This window comes from Chamaea fasciata, unplaced genomic scaffold (genome assembly GCF_029207755.1).
Source record: "Chamaea fasciata isolate MVZ Bird 193981 ecotype frontalis unplaced genomic scaffold, bChaFas1.0.hap1 SCAF_1, whole genome shotgun sequence".
Taxonomy (NCBI): domain Eukaryota; kingdom Metazoa; phylum Chordata; class Aves; order Passeriformes; family Sylviidae; genus Chamaea; species Chamaea fasciata.
Window position 1 is genome coordinate 82,438,621 of NW_027094086.1, and position 17,777 is coordinate 82,456,397.

The following is a 17,777-nucleotide window of genomic DNA, read 5'->3' on the forward strand; positions in this document are numbered from 1 at the left end:
AATGTGTCAATAAACTTGACCTCTATTATTATGAATATGGTTTTGCTACATATTCATGTATGTCTGGAGGAGTTATAAAATGTATGGTATCAATCATACCAGATATGTACTGGCATCAGGTACATATTGCACAATCCACCTATTGTACATAAACATTTGTAATACTTTATGTATGCCTCTAGCTTTATGTAATGCTGTGATTACCAATAGCCAAACATTGGGAAAGTTGTCCTTTGAATCCACTCAAGAAACAAGAAAAATTCAACTGGTGTCGATACAAAAGGTTATCAAAATGGGGGGAGAGGGGACAGGGAATTTCTAAACCATGACTGAAATCTTATTTTAAAGTAAGCAAAACTTTCCTTTTAATTTTTTCTTGACAGATTTCCCAAGCAAAATAATTAGCACTTCTAACATGGGCATCAGAAAGACAGAATTTACAGTTACTGACAAAACTGTTGCTTCTGGTGTTGTGACTACTTATCACAGCCTACTAATCTCACAAAATGTTGAGCACTTCCTGAAGATTTACAAGCTCCAAGCTCCCTGCCTGGGAGACTGATGCTCACCCTACCTTCCTCTTCTCCCTGCCTTCCCTTTTGCACTGCCCGTGAAAGGCGGGGTGGTGGGTTACCCAGTCAGCACAGCACACAAGAGAGCCCTGTCCTGTCCTGCCTTCCTCCCCTGACAATGCTTGATCAATCACTTTCTCACAGTGGGTCCTACTGAATTCCCTCCTGCATGGTGCCACCTCTCAGTGCCTTTGGCAGAACTGGCAGAAGGAGGACAAGGACAAGGAGCACTTACCATGGGTTGCCTCTCCTCCTGGCTGTGTTTCGCAGCATGCTTAGTTCACAGGAGAAGGCAACTTGCCTGCCCTCCCCATGGGACCAGCACTGGGGTGAGGTTTGAATGCACCCATGGGAGACAAACCTGATGTGGTGTTGGGGCATTAGCACAGGAGAGAAATGGGAAAGAAAGTCTTCTTTGACAATGAAGGCAAACAGGAGCATCAAAAATGTGGGGGTCTAGCACACTTGTCTGACTTTTCTCATTTTTCTAACTTGATCTAGGTGATTTTGTGTTTTAATTATGTAATTGAGTTTTATAGCTGTTAAATGTGTCCGTGATTTAACTGCTTTTTTAAACTTAGCTTTTTAGTGTACATGCAGTGTTTCTCATGCAGTTTTCTTCATGTGGGAGACAATTAAATATAATGGCCTCTTTCTTAGTATATGCTTAGGCACCTTTGCATTGCACATTCCTTGCCAGATGGACTATAAGTGTTGCTTGGTCCTGTGAATATCTTACTGCTATTTTTACAGTGTATAAATATGCAACTGGTAGACAATAATGACTCTGCAGTCAGGGATATTATGTTTGTAGACCTCACCAAACCCTTGCTGACAAGTGCTATGCCTGCAGTAGTCGCTGATGTACCAGGTGGAACTAAAGGCAGCAGGAGCAAGTTTCAGATCACCTGTTTGTAGCTGCTGCCACAGACTGCACAGTTTGTACCGCCTCACTCACTGTACAGCATTCTGTACAGTGTTCCATTCTGAATACTGTTCCGGTCTTCATTCCTCACTCACATGCACTAAATGCTGAGTGATTTTCAGTTTTATCTTTTCAAGAACACCAGTCTTTAGTCCTGCATTCCTATGCATGATATCAGTACTGGTACCTTACTGTGAAAGCATGAGCTTTGATGTCACTGCAATGTTTCCACTTCTAAAGAAGGAAGCTGTTATGGCAGTAGACAAGTACTGAAGGCTTGATTGAATTCAGAAGGTATTTTGAGGCCTATAGTATACACTGCTGCCATGCCTGAGCATGGAAATCTTCTGCTGATGCTGCTTAAACTAATACACACCTCAAGGCTGGAGAATTGGCCAGCTGCCCCATTGAGCATGACAGGAAAGAAATGGGTTATGACTGGCAAAGGAGAGCTTTACTGCCACAGTAATGATCTTTTCACCTTTGACTTCCAATTGCTCTGGCATCCTCCTCTTTTATTTTCCTGCCCATCTCCGTGTGTCAGTCTGGTGGTTGGTCTTCAAATAGAAAGAGTTGAATAGAAGAAGCAAAGGGGTTGGATGGGAATCAGCAGATACCTTACTGCAGTCTGAATGATCTGCTGCTGTGCACGGTAAATCCACACATGAGTCTCAAATCCTTATGTCCAAATAAAGCCGCTCTTTTTGAAAACTATTCATATAGAAAAGTGGGGTATGCCTCACTGGGTGACCCTGAGATTAGTCATTTCTTTCCTGGTCCAAAGTTTTTCTTGCTCAGAATCTGTGCAAGCTAAGGGAATTCAGCTGTGGTGGTTTTCAGCATCAGACCTCCCCAGATTATTCAATTAAAGGGTTGTGACCATTTAACCACAGTGTAATTGCTTACAACTTCTGACTGCAACTTGAGAAATGTGACTGTATCCTCTGAGAGCTGTACTACATCTGGTGATTTTTTTTATATTTTGGACTGATCCTTCCAAACTGTTAATCTGGTTTGTCAAATCCTTACAGTTATCTCTTACCAAGACTAGTAAGAAGCACATGAAATACGGAATTTTTCATTCAGTTTTAAGAAGGTTTTGGAGACACCTTATTTTCCTCAGGGATCTGTGAAAAGAAGATGTAAGGGAGATGAAAAAAAATATTTATTGAGAGGTTCAGTGTCAGCATTATTTACTTCTATATCCATGTATACCAAATAAGTAGTTTTGTCTAGATAGGAAATCAAATTTAAATAACTACTAACAGCGGAAGCTGGCCCCCTTTATCCATTTTTTCAGGAAGGAAAAAAAAGGGAAAAGGAAAAAGGGAAAAGACCATTCTCACTCCCTGCTTCAAATAATACTTGAGTATTTAATATTTCACATGTCATATGAAGTGAAAGAGTTCCCACAGGAAGATACCAGGGATACTTTTTAATTAAACTGCTTTGAAATTAAACTGTTCTCTAGGCAGGGAGCAGATTCAAATCCTAGCACTCATCGTATGTGGATGGTGAACCCATGTTTAGGATACTTATTGAAAGGAGGAGGTGAAAAACGTCACTTCTAGGAAGGATAGATTACGGATTAAAACTGGAACAAGAACTTGGAAGAGAAGCTGACCATGTTCCCTGCTTTCATTAGAGCCCTTTATCAGCTTGCCAAACAGGGGTCTTGGAAACAAGACTCCAGTGTCCTCAGGGAAAAAAAAAGAGGATGCTGACTCGGACCTCTACCTCCTGTGTGAGCATCCCTGTTCCTGCCACTGGGCCCATTTTTGAGGAACCAACTATCTTAATGTTATTTTCAGGTACTCCCATTGCTGTCTGTTTCTTCATGTATTTTCCATGAAGTGGCATAGAACACGTAGTGTGAATTACAATGCAATGGTGTGTTGGCTGCTTATATTTTCATTTTAGCAAGAAGAATGAAAGAAAATGTATTTTTCAGCAATCTGCAAGTATTTCTCCCAGCTTTTTCAGCTCAACTATCAAATAAAAGATAGAAAAAATATACAGAGCTATTTCTAATACTAGTGTCTTTCAATGCTTTTTCTGCATCTGCAAATATTTATCTTTTTGCACTTGAAATTAAAAGTAATAATGATATGGCTGTGTGCCTGATGGTAGATGCATTTTTTCCCCCTCAGCCTTTAAGTTTTGAGAGCAAGAAAAGCTACACCTTGAAAGTAGAGGGTGCCAACCCTCACCTGGAAATGCGGTTCCTGAACCTGGGTCCCTTCCGTGACACCACCACCGTCCACATCAGTGTGGAGGATGTGGATGAGCCTCCCGTGTTCGAGCCCAGCATCTACTTCGTGGAAGTGCCCGAGGATGTGGAGATTGGGACCACCATACAGATCATTTCTGCCAAGGACCCAGACGTGACCAACAACTCCATCAGGTCTGTCCTCTCTGTGTGTTGCCCCACAAGCACTCCTCAGTACATCTGGTTGGTGGGGCAGTGATGGTTGAGGGTCACTCTCCCTCTTTCCAGCCAGTAGTCATCAGTGGGTTTAGCAAACCAGACCTCACACACTGAGGGCTCTGGCAAAGCAATGCAGGAGCTCCCCCTGCTCTGTGGTGTGGAGGACATCTGCATCAAGCCTTGCAATGAGCTGGTCAGGCCTGTCCTGAGAGTGTACATTAAAAACAAACCCCAGAATCTTGCCTTTCCTGGCACAAAACCTGGCAGCCTCACTGAGAACCCGCTGCCATCCCAATGGCAAGGTGATCAACTTGCTTGTCCTTTCTGCCCCTCTTCTTTCAAAGCTTGCCCTTGTCAACAATCTCAAACATGCAGCTACTTTTGGAGTAGATTGAATGCATGCTAATAAATATTCACAAACTGCTAAATTATCTAGTGTCTGGTCAAAGATGCAGAGCTAGATATTCCCATAAGGCAGTAAGGAAGGTAAAGGTGTATTTACAGCCATCAGAGCTTCATAGCTGCAGCTAAGCAAGGAGCCAAACAAGCAGATTTGTGTGATCATAGCACTCTTTTCCATGGTGGCTGCCAGCCACTTCCAGCCCCATTTATCAGAGGAGGCTGTTCTTCTCCAAGGACAGCACACACAGAAATTTCCACTACCTGCGGAAGCAACTAGTGCACATTGATTATCCCAGCAGGTCGGCTGCTCGGCTCATCTGAGAGTTTTGGGTGTTGAGCTGCTGTTGACTACCCATGCATTGGTCTAGCTTCTGAGATGCCTGCGTTCAGGAACCATCCTGGGAAATACAGGAGGGATTTGAAACATTGAGTATTAGGATTTTCTGAAGAAGGTAAAATCTAAATGAGCAATTCTGTGGGCTTCAGCTAGGATATCTGAGCAGACACAAAGCCTGTTCTTCTTAATGGTATTGCACTCTGTGTTGCTGGTCTAATTATTTTTTCATCCCTGCTACTTTAATATACCTATCTTTTCTGCCTACATTATAAGGTTATCATGCTTCTCATGACATTGCCTCAAATTCCTCAGTAAAACTATTACACTGTCTGCATCACAATTTCATTACCCTAAACTTTTTTTCCACTCACATCCTATTTTGCTGATTACTGTCAGGCATTATCCAAACCCTGCAATGCAAACAGCTCTCTGCTAATCTGCTTAAAATAGTATAAGAATCATTCGGAGGACTATCAGAGGGTAGAATTGATCATTGTTATTTTTAATGAGTTTTTTCTTAGTTTTTTTCATAGCTTTGCAATGACTGCCCCTGATGAACAGCACTCTATAAAGCACAGAATCCATCAGCAAAGATACATTAAAATAAAATAAAAAAGTTGTAAATATGCACAGACTCTTTTGTAACTCTGTTCCTTGACAACTTCCTTCCTCTTTTCTCTCTGCCATCCTCCTTTTCCACTGCCCTTTCTTCCCTCATTCCTTCCCTCCTTTTCCCCCATGCTGAGCTAAAGAAACAGATGAAAAAAGTAAGAATAAATACCATTTGTAATGCTTTCTAAAATGCAGATACTAAGAATTAGTTCTTGCCTCTTCTATGGTCTCCTCCATTCATTCCAGCTCAGTGCAGTATCAGTCTGGCAATGATTTAAGCTTGCACTGAATTCGCTTTGCACAGGGCAAGGCAAGATAAGAAAGACAATACGTACTATGTTGCACAACCTGAAATCCATCTGAAATTCAAACTGTGATCTGGCTCAAATCCTTACAGTTTCCCAGCATCCAGTACCTGGCTCCCCAACACTGTGAAATTCTGGTGGCTGGAAATATGCCATGATTGTTATTAAATGATTCAGGAAGATTATCTAAATAGTACAGTGGAAACAAGTGAACCACTAATCACAAGGCTATATTCAATTTCAGATACTTGTTGGACTTAAAACATCAGAGAGAAATTCTTTTTATGGCCCTCATACAAGAATAATTATTATACCAAAATACAGGAACACTCATATTTATTGTCTAAATAAATCAAATGCCTGAGAAATCTCATTATTTAGGAAGAGATAGGAAGGACTGGGAAGGAAAGGGATACAAACCTGCCATCCCTTCCTCTTTGGTTGTTCTGAAAAGAGAGTATAACAATTTCCCAACAACATGTCTCAATAGTGTTTTATATCCTGGTTTAATAAGTCCCTATATAAAGATAAGGCTGTCACGCCTGTTCCAGTGAACACATTCATGCTGAAAGGAGAAAATTCAGAAGAATGCGCCCTGTTCAGTGTCTGTTGTGACTAATGCTTTCAATTCCCATCCACTCCAATGAAAGAATCAACAAAAAGGACAGCAAGTCTGGGCTCTGTTCTAGGCTATGACATTTACCTAGGCATGTGTGTGGCTTTGGCCAAAGTGTCCCTTACCATGCTAACAGTCAGCTGGGAAGGCAGCTTGCACGAAGTAAATGGCTTATAGAGAGCCAAGTGATGCCTGTGAGGGATACTGAGTGTTTTACACACATTGTGAAATCATCCCCCTGACCAAGTACCGCAGTGACCTCTGTCAATCAACTGCCTCCCTGCCCAGGTTTTCTGGCCTGCAGGCACCACCACAATCCCCCATTCATAGGTGCAGGAAGCTGGTTCCCAGCACTGAACTGACGTGACTTTGGTCCGGCAGGTTCAGTAATTACAAGGAATCAGCCTCACGGAGGGAGCTGTTTTTCTGACTGGATGCTATGAAAAAGCCTCACACCCCCCTTGTGCTGACACAGCTCCATCAGTAGCATGCTTCAGCATGCAGGTGGAGTTTATTCCCCTGAAGAAGGAGAGAATACAGAAGAACAAGGAAGGTAGTGGTTCCTCCTCATCAGCCTAGGTGCTCAGAGAATAACCTGATCTGAAGCCATTTTCATCCTGTCTGAATTTGCCTAGGGACAGGGCATAATTATTTCTCTTAGAAAAAGAAATTACATTCCTCACTGGCAGATTTTCTCTGTAAAGCAGGTGTTCCTGCACTGATCTGTGCCTTACTTTGAGGCTTCTTCCTCTAAGTCTTCCTGTCTTCCTGCTCCATTCAAGTAGTACTCACTGTTAAATGCCATTAGCCACATGAACTTTTTTCAGCATCTCAGTCTGGACCTATGCAAGTCAAAGGAGCACATAACTAGGTTGTGGAAGAATGTGGATCTGCTTTGTATGATACTATCCTCATTGCTGGGGTACTTTGTTGGACACAACACAGTTTTCACAAGAATTGCGTAATGTTTTTCATGTGTACTCTTGCAGATATTCGATTGACAGGAGCAGTGATCCGGGACGGTTCTTTTATGTGGACATAACATCAGGAGCACTGATGACAGCAAGACCTCTTGACCGGGAAGATATTTCTTGGCACAACATCACTGTGTTGGCCATGGAGCTGAGTAAGGAGAATGCAGACTGTACATAGATTAAAGAGATACAGTAGACAAAGCAGGCTGAGAGACCTGAATTCAAAATTCACATGTTTTTATGCACTGAGTGGGAAGACACATTAAGTGAATTGCTCCTCTGACATCAAGAGGCGAATACTGCATTTTATTTATTTTTTATGCTCCTTTTCACAGGGTGTTGGTAGGCATAGAAGATGGCAATTAAATGCAGAGTCCTTCTTTTTCAATTCATTAGCATTCCAGGGATTTATTTCAAACTCTTCCTGATGTGTTTCTGGCAGAGTCCTCTCACTTCAGAAGGGCTAGGCAGCTAAAGCAAATACTGCAACGTCTGCACAGCTTCTGGAGCTCCCAGTCCTGCCTGGGAGGATTGAGTGGTGCAGGGACTGGTAGGCAGCAGTGATCCCACACTGCTGGGTCACTAGCTGAAATCTGCTCCAGTTCAGCAGCAAGTAAATGACATCGCCATCTGCTTGCTACATAAATAATTTGGGCCAGAGTGCTTTGGAATCTTCAAGTGTGCTGAACTTATTATGGTTTTGGGTTTTACAATGAGCTAAAGCTCAGCTCAGGATTCACCTGAGCCAGGTGCAGAGTATTTTTCAAGGCTGTTAGAAGAAGGAGATGCTCATTTCATAGTGTCAGTATGAAAAATTTAGCTGAGTTTGAAATACTCACAGATGTGAGCTTCATAAAGGAGCTTCAGATATATAAGCAAATAAAAGGTTGACCTAGTCTTCACTTGAAATTCCTTCAATTCACATAGCTTTTGCTCAGGATCTCAGTTCATCTGTGAGAGGCAGCAGCTTTTCTGCAGCTTGGTGCCAATAGCTGAGTCATTCCCTGTGTCTCAGAAAGCTTCCTGCACATCTAGGCTGTGCCAGAGATATGGGGTGCTTTGAGAGGAATAAAGTTTAAACAAGCTTGCAATCGGCCAGCTTGAAAGCAGGGGGAATGTTTCACAAGAGTTGGAGTGACTCTGCCACATATTTGCAGGCTGTTCCAGCACATGATGTTTTCTGTGCCCTTTGGAGTAGTGAGAGGGGTTGAGACAATGGGATCTCCCCCTCATCTATTTTGACAGTACTTTTATTTTCAGCCACCAATGGCCATTGCAATTCCATGAGTCTGTAAAAGCTAAAAACTGCCGCTCTAGCAGCACTTGAGAGTAAGGGCAAAAGGAAGGCATGTCTTCCCTTGGTTCCCTTTCCATCAATCCTCTGTCAATTTTGCTCTGTACATGTACAGCATAATATTTTAATGTCCTAGCTGCGCACTCCTGAATAAGGCCCTTAGTGCTAAAGGTTAGATCAATTATTTCTAAGAGTGTAAACACAGGTATTCATCTGCCACAACAACATGTGTGTTAGCAAGATGTATGTATGCATATGTGGGAAACGGAAGGATTACATTACAAATTAGGGAGAAACAACACAGTTTGAGTATTGTCTCAATGACACAATGTGACACGTTGTGGAATACAGTACACTGACCATTTAAGAAAATTCCAGAGTTTATGTAAACTCTCTATTCTTTATATGAATATATCGTTTTTTGCTATAAAGGGAGATATATTTGGAGATAAATGTACAAAGCGCTACAGCTAAAAAGAAGATGACAATAGTAATATTAAAGAATTTTCTTGATTTTTGCACCTCTTCTGATCCCTTAATAATTTTTTGTTTCTGATTACAGTTTCATTTTATCGTTAAATAATGGGGGGGGGGGGGGGGGGGGAAATGATTTGCGGCAGACAAGCACAGTAAGAAAAACAAATTACTCCGTAGCCACTTAGTTTGGAATTTGTGAAGATCTGTGAAAAGATGTACAGATTTACTGGCAAAGAAAGCTAATGCACCAGTGGGACAGAAACATCACAAATTATGTCATGCAGAATGTAAAATTTTCATTGCAATTTTAAGCTTCACTGAAAGCTTTTCTGTACAATTTCATGTGTTATTACATTTTAAACCCCTTTGATACAAAGTATCAAAGACTTGACACTATTTTTGAGTTCAAGGAACATAAATTCTAAGCCAAAGCATATCTGAACTGGAGATAGAAACTGCCATTTTTAACAAGTTCTAAATAACAAGCCTGTCCTTAAAACAGTACCTTCCTAATTCATGCCACCAGTAGGGAGGCTCAACAAACAGTATTGCCCAGTTGAAGGGCAATAAAAAATAATAAGGGGCATTGCCTAAAACTTTTGCTGTAGAAATAGTTCACTGGACTGAACCAGGTTGAAGTCTTTTACAGAATTGTTTGTAAAGTCTGTGATTAGATGAGAAGCCAGGCTAGACAGAGAGCAGCATTTGCAGCTTCACTCTGAGTCACACAATACCCAAGTCATGACAGTTCCCCATGAGAAAATGTGATTTAACACAACCTAGTAGTGGAAAACCTGCTTTACCTCTTGAGCAGAGTGAGGAGCAGCCTCTTCCCATATATTGCCTTTCTTTACATTAACCTTCTTCTTCCAGATAACCCCTCCCAGGTGGGCAGCGTCTCCGTGACGGTGAAAGTCCTGGATGTGAATGATAATGCACCGGAGTTTGCAAGATTTTATGAAGCTTTTGTTTGTGAAAATGCCAAAGCAGGCCAGGTGAGAAATGGTTGTAACACTGGGGATTGGGAAGGGCATGCTGTCCTACAGGGAGGCAGCATGCCAGGAAGGATGCATGTTGGAAGGAGGGCTCAGCTACTCACGTTTCATCTGAACTCTTATCAGAAGCCTCCTGTGCCTCATTCCAAAGGCAAGCATATCACACTGGAAGGAGCATCACATGTAGCAGCTCTTTTGTTTCTCTCTTATTTCTTTTATTCTCCCAAAGTAGATTCTAGGCTCACTGCACAATACATTTCATAGCTGAAGTAAAGCCTTCCCTTAGGCATGTGCCAGCAGGCAAACAGCCAGTGTGTCCTGTAGCAGCATCAAAGAGAGAAGAAGAGTTATGAGAAGTGCCACAGAATCAGCCCAGGCCACGTGTGACAGACAAGGCTTACTACTAAATGTTTTAAGAGCCTTAGGCACACCTGGACTTCAGGGAGCTGGACATAACTTACTACATTAGGTTCAAAGGGGTGCCAGGCAGAATATGTTCTGCTGTGAACTGGAGATGCCAGAGAGTCAAAAGCAACACAAGACTTCCTGTTGCACACACTATAAACCAGCACCATCAAGCAAGTGGTGAAGACTGTGCTCCTCTCCCTTCCAAAACCTCATCAAAGCCCTCGAGAAAGGTCACCAGTGCCAGAGGCAGACATGAGCTCTCCCTCGCTGGACCTGCTACTGATCATTTGTGGGGAGCCACTTCTTGCTCCACCACCAGGGTCCACAGTGGAGACTGGTGACTCCTAATGCAAAACTGACTAACTTAAATGGCATTTAAACACATAGACACACCTCTCATGATCTGTGAAGGAAAAATTATGCAAGTAATATCACTGTGTGTTTGCTGTAGGTTCTCCCAGCTGAGTGAAGCAGAATGAAATAGCCGCTCACTGCTGCAGTAACTGTCCTTACAACTATTATATATAGGATATTTTCATCTCACCAATTTTCTTATTAATATAGGCAATAGAAATAATTGCCTAGACTTTTTCCTGCTTTTGAAGGGTGAGTGTCCTAAGTGATAAGCTGTCTAAGTTCAGTGTTATTATGGATGCTAATCTGGACTACTTCCTTCAGCAGAGAACGCTAAATTCTATTGCCACAATTTATAAAGTTCTGAAGTCAGTTTTAAGGCAGTGAAAGAGCCTTTATGGGTCTGACATTTGCCTTTGAATCCCAAAATAACATTGAAGTTTAAAAAACCCAGGTGAAGATTTATTCCTTGTCCACAAAGATGGCAGAATGTTTATTCAGACAGTGCTCATTGAGCTTCAAGCTGTTAGACCTACTTTACAAAGCCTCTGTAAGTGAAGTCACAAATCTTTTTCTGGATTTAGCATTGTCTTGCTTTCTTTAGTTTGGTGTTATTTATTGCACATGCAGAGTTTCTGCATGGCTGTCTTTTCTCTCATTTCCACTGACATCTTGGGAAGAATTTTATTGATTTAAAACTAAAAGAGTGGCAAAATAATCAACCTGAGGTCCTTTTCTACCTGCATAATGAAGCTGAAAGTAAGTATGAGCTTTCTTACAAGCTCTCTAATGCACAATGAATCTTCTGAAAAACCTGGGCCCCCAAAAGACAAAAAGAAATGTGCAACAGAAGATAAGGATGCATGAGAGGAAAGCATCTGTTATTTGAGGTAAACTGAATATCTCCTCCTTTGTTTAAAAGTGCATGATGTGCATGACCACAGCAAAATAGAGGACCCCTGCAAACTTTTGAGTGTCTTCTTGAGAGAAGATTGTATCTCTGGAAGGCAATTTTATTCAAATGCTCCAGTTGCTTATATTTATAGATATAGAATACACATTGTCTGTTTGATTTTTTTGTTTATATTATAAATATTTTGCTTCTCACCTGTTTCTACTTTTCTCTTGTGTTCTGTAGCTGATTCAGACAGTGAGTGCCATTGACAGGGATGACCCACAGGAGGGTCAGCACTTCTACTACAGCCTGGCTCCAGAGGCAGCCAACAACCCCAACTTTACTCTAAGGGACAATCAAGGTAATCAGAGTGGACACAGACAGTTAGCTACTCTAATTTCTAATGCCTGAATTGGACTTGAGAAGCTGTGACTTACAGTGGGTGGTAAGACTGCCATTTCAAATAATACCAAGTGACACCTGCTCCTTAAAGGCAATAATAAAATGACATATTACTTAATACACTTGAAAGTTATATGATATTTACTTCTCTATAAATATTCTCTAGCAATAGGCTGCTTTTTCTTTTTCGAGGAAATGTGCTAGTGTTTTGCGCAAATTCAGGTCTTTTGGTCAGGCTGCAGGCATCTCGGATTATCGGAGTGGAAATTGCATTTGCTCAAAAGATGCTTAAAGGTAGGATAGTAACTGGAACTAGAAGACAAATCTGAAGGGAATTACATTGCTCTTCTTTTGTACTCTTCATGTTTTCTTCCAGGCACAGAAAAAGGGAAGGTTTTTGTACTCTTCCAGCCTTTTCCCCCGAGCACTTTTTTTCTTTCTCCTTGCACATCCTCATTTCCCTAGAGAAAGAGGGAAGCAGGGAGGACCCACAGAGCCTTAGGGAGGTAACTTGATGTACAGCTAAAGGTCTGTGTAAGATGACCTAAGAAGAAACTGAAACTCCAGTGGGAAGACTCATGGCAAATCACTGGCATGTGAACATTCTAACCAGTGGAATTTGATTCTTTTGGAAAAGCTTTGGTGGTTTTGGAGCCTGCAGGAAAGTCCTGCCATAGCAGGCCTTTGCATGACTGCTGCCGATAGATAATCTCCATGGGCAGACAAGGTCTAAAATCAAGTCTGCACCAGGCTTCATTAGGAAAGAGGGATGACCTTGAGTGACCTGGTGCAGAGCTTTAAAAGTCAGTAATTCGGGGCTGGGTTTCAGTATGAGTTTAGTGTGTAAAGTGCCGTGAATCAGCAAACAATTCCAGAATAAATGGATAGACTGTCCATGTAGTATCCATGGCCAGCCTCCAAGCCTAGCCTTGCCCCCACACAGGCCTACTTGTCACACTTACTTCCATAAGCCCCTGTCTGGGCCTCTCCAGGCATATTAACGAGCAACAGAAAGGCTTATAAAGAATCCCATGCCTTCACTAACCAAACATGTCTTAAAACATGCTACTTACAGTGTCTGGAGCCCTCCTCCACAGCGTGCTAATGCTCTTCCATCCCAAAAGCATTTTTTTCTATAGTGTCCCTGAAACCTCCCCACACAATTTCTTGCATTTTTATCCCCTTCTTTCTCTCCTTGTCTTTTTTATTTGAGAGTATATATTGCCAAAATAAATGAACTAATATAACACAACTATTGCTAAAGCATTTGGCAAAGCAAGCTCATTTCATCCTCAAGGCATTGTTCTAAATAAAGAAACTCGCAAAACTCCCAGCATCAGATGCACTTTTTCAGTCTAAGGCCATGCTTGCAATAATTTATAGTGACAGCAGTGACTGAATGGCTGTGCCTCCCACTCTCTATAAAATACTAATTTTCCATATATATATATATATATATATATATATATATATATATATATACATACACACATATATACATATATACATATATCTCACAAGAGGATTAGGGTACTATTAGTTACTAATTTGAGATAAAAATGTTAAGTATCAAACCACTTACTATTTGAATGATCCATATAGTAAACCATAGTATAAGAATATTAAGCTATTAGAGAGCATCCAAAGGAGGGCCATGAGGATGGTGAAGGGTTTGAGGGGAAGCTGTATGGGGTGCAGCTGGGGTCACTTTGTCCGTTCAGCCTGGAGGAGACTGAGGGGACACCTCATTGCAGTCTATAATTTCCTTATGAGGGGAATCAGAGGGGCAGGTACTGATCTCTTCTCTCTGGTGACCAGTGACAGGACTCAACAAAACAGAATGAAACTGAGTCAGGGGAGGTTTAGGCTGGATACGAGGAAGGGATTTTTCACCCAGAGGCTGTATGAGCACTGGAAAGGCTCCCCAGGGAAGTGGTAACAGCACCAAACCTCTCTCAGTTCAAGAAGTGTTTGGGCAAAGCTCTCAGGCACACAGTGTCACTCTTGGGATATCCTAGGGACGGCCAGGAGTTGGACTCAACTATCCTGATGGGTCCCCTACAACTGAGCATATTCTATGATTCTATGATTAAGGGTTTATTTACTACCTCAGCAATTTGGAGTGCAGTAGTTATTTCAGTAAAAGTAATTTATGCTTATATTTTCATCTAGGGGCCACTAAGAACGCTATAAATCATATAACTCAGGCACAGAGGGAGTAGCTATACTGTTTGTCACAAGGTGGCTAGACAAGAAACAGAACACACTTTTCTAGTCACAGCCTGTGCCCATAAACACGAGACAGGAATGCTTTCCCAGGCTGTGGGAAGGCGCTGTTTAGATTAGCAATTGTGCTGATTACTTGGTTGTCCAATATAGCAGTAAGAGAAACTGCAAGACATGTAGCCTTCTTGGCAACAATTAAAACCTTGATTTATGCTGAGCAACAGATAAATCACAGTTTGCATTCTGATGAGCTGTTTTACATATTTTTTTGGCCCTTGTAATTTTAGTCTCTGAGAACTTCTTCAGTCTATTCATTCTTTGCATATCTTCAGCAGACAGAGAAATCCTATTGTTCTCCTTTATAGATGGGGATCTGGGGCAAGGAGAAATTAAGCTACTTACACGCTGGGTTCTCTTTGAGTTCAGTAAAATCAGTGAGAAACAGACATGTTAAGTAGCTGCAACAATCTGAGCACAAATGGCTTCTCAAGGCCTTATAGGATAAATGTGATGAAGCAGGGAATTGAGCTGGAGTATCCCATCTCTTTGGTGTCTGCTGTAGGGCATTGGCAAGCCATCCTCCTTACACCTTCTTCCAGGGGAGACTATGCTGGGAAAAAGTTAGAAAGGGAGGCTTGTAAGAATGAGCAACAAAATAAGCTTACTACATTTCCAGATTAAACTCTGAGCTGATCTCCTGTTGAATCTAATCAATGCCCTCCATCTTTCGGAACCAGGAACTGTTGAAGAAAGAAGCCTTTTTTAAAGGGTGCAGGATCAGGATCAGTCATGCCCCTACCAGGCCTGTCACTGGAAGCCTCTGGCAGTCCTTCACATTACAATTAAATTTGTCCTAGGAAAATTTTTAGCTATTTCTGCCTTCCCTAAAACTGTGGTCTACTTTGTGCATATAAACAGTGAGCTGAAAATCCTCAAGGAAAGGTGTGTGACTCTCCCCAATCCAGTCTGTCTAGATTGCCTGCTTCCTTGTGTTCTTTCTCCCACTCCTGCTGGAATATTTCTTTATATTAGTCCTAAGTCTTCATAATTATTACAAGCCGTTTTTAAAGTTTCACAAAATTGTCAGGCTAATCATCCCCAATTTGTCTGCAGGTGCATGCAGAAAGAAACCAAATCTTTCTTGTGAGAAGAGCAGTGGTTAGCTCTGATCTCAAGGTTGGAACCTACACAGTGGATAATTCCCCTGACCTCTCCAGAGAGGTACACCATTTCCAGTGAGGCAGAAAACTGCAGGAAGTTGGTGCTCCATGGCTTGTTCTCACAACCACATGAAGACACCAGCCTGCACATCTGTCTGGTTTTCACACCAATGTGGAACCAGCCATGCTGCAATCTTCAGCATCTCTGCTCAGTGTTGGAGCTAAGTGCTGCCATCCAGCCCTCAACAAGCCGAACGTGCTGTGTTGGAAGCTGGAAGGAAAAATATTATGCATTCTTATCATGCCTGGTTTTATTTCTTTTTTTAATATAAGGGCTTTCATGTCCTCACAAGCCCTCTTCTCTTGATGACTGGAGCTTAGCAGATATCAAATTTGGAATAACACTGTGTATTCCAGTTTCTGCCATGCTACATCACATTCCAGCATGTCCTTTGCACTGCACATCAAATCACATTGGCTTTTGATGAGTCACACAACAAGCTTTTGCACCAATGTATTTCAGCTGCAGAGTAACAGGTAGAACAATTCTTCAGGGATGATTTGGATGCCTGCCTAGTACAAAGCAAAATGAAACAAAAGGCCCAAAATGTAATGCTGGGAGTTATGAAGAGAATTTAATCACCAAGAACATTTAAGATCTGGATGATATGGCCAGTGCATCACAGCAGAAGGTATATATACATATATATCTTTCAATATTAGATTATAGAAACTTGGTTTTGGCCCGAAAAAAGAATAATTAAAAACCCTTGAGATCTCTCACTAGCTCATTTTGCACAGCTTTGGTCAGGTTCACTGCCTGTGACTTCTTTTACAGGCAAAGTATGACCAGCTCAGAATAATTCATCTTTTTTCCCCTCACAAAGAGCAATTTTACATGAAATGAAGGTTTGTTGTCACCTGAATAGAAGTTGTGACTTCTATTGTAAGTCAGTTTAAAGAAAGTGCATCTTTCCCCTAGGAAAGAGAAAAACAACTAAATTACTACAGTTAGGGTCATTCAAGTATTTTCATTGACACAGCATAAATGCAGGCACTTCACCACTTTCTGCCTTTGGGCTGCTTTTCCTCATGCCAAAACTGGCCCAGTGATGAAAAGATTTGATATTAATAGCTGTGGAGCACATATAGAGGGCACATAAACAGCCCAAGGGAGAGAAAGCACTTGTATGTGCCCCAGGAGAGAGAAGGGAAAGGTTTGAGCAGGCAAGGGCTCCTGTCCACATCACTCCCTTTGTCCAGGAGCCATGGAAGGCACAGGGTACTGCTCTCTGATGAGTTTTGGAACACATTCCTGAATCATAGAGTCATTTAGGTTGGAAAAGGCCTTCAAAATCATTGAGTCCATTTGTTAATCTAGTGCTACTGAGTCCACCACTAAACCACAGCCCTTAGTGCCCCATCTACACATCTTTTCAATGTCTCCAGGGATGGTGACTCAAACACTTCCCTGGACAGCTTTTTCCAATGCCTGACCATCCATTCAGTGAAGAAATTTTTCCTGATATCCAAGCCTCCCCTGGCACAACTTGAGGCCGTTTCCTCTTGTCCTGTTGCTTGTTCCTAGGAAGAAACCTACCTATGTCTGTCCCTACCCACTGCACATACTCAGAGCTACATTGCATATCAAAGGTGCAAATCAGTAATCACTGACACATAATCAGTTTTAAGCAACTTTGGGATTTCATCTTTCACCTAGTGGTTTTTTCTCAAAGCTCCAGCTCTTGGGATCATATGATTTAAGAAGACACTACAATTTCACTATATATTTGCATGCAGACATGCAGCACACTTCAGAATTTTATGTTTTCAGAGTAAAAGCTTGAAATGTTATTGATGTGTGCAAGAAAAAAGATCCTGAGATTCTTTTTAAAAACATGTCACAAATTTAAATTCATCTCACAAACTCTGGAACCTGACATCTCAATACCCAGATATGCCTGTACTCTCTGAAGCCCTAAGATTTGCAGCACAGAGTTTGTAACTTGGACCATAGTTTAGGTCTAGGAGTCAAATCTTGCTAGTCTAGCTTGAGTTTGCATATAGTTGGCTGTATATGATGCTCCTGATTTCCCTTCAAAAAACCATTAAATCATTTTTGGTGTCCAGACTACAGTAGATAATATAGCTGAATTTATCTGCATGCAACCTGAGTCTCTACACTGAAAAAAAATCACCCAAGATTTAAATCTTAGCAGTGAATGGACAGAGAAATAATAAGGAAATTGAACACTTCTATGCTAAAATTTTAGGTTTTTTCACAGTCTACTTGTGATCAGAAGGTTTCTTGCCATTTCCAGGCAGCAGTCCCATTGTGCCAATCCACCTGCAAACTGATCAGCATCCTGCATTTTCAAGCATAGCAAATGTACAT

General features: G+C 41.6%; 1 protein-coding gene across 2 annotated transcripts in view; it reads left to right on the forward strand.

Moving 5' to 3' along the window:
- CDH20 (cadherin 20) overlaps positions 1 to 17,777 on the forward strand; it is a 118,944-nt gene that overhangs the window by 96,460 nt on the left and 4,707 nt on the right. For both annotated transcript variants that reach the window (XM_066186626.1, XM_066186633.1), the window contains exons 7-10: positions 3,648 to 3,901; positions 7,187 to 7,323; positions 9,816 to 9,937; positions 11,838 to 11,955. In XM_066186626.1, the coding sequence (XP_066042723.1) occupies positions 3,648 to 3,901; positions 7,187 to 7,323; positions 9,816 to 9,937; positions 11,838 to 11,955 (631 nt within the window). The remainder of the gene's footprint in view (positions 1 to 3,647; positions 3,902 to 7,186; positions 7,324 to 9,815; positions 9,938 to 11,837; positions 11,956 to 17,777) is intronic.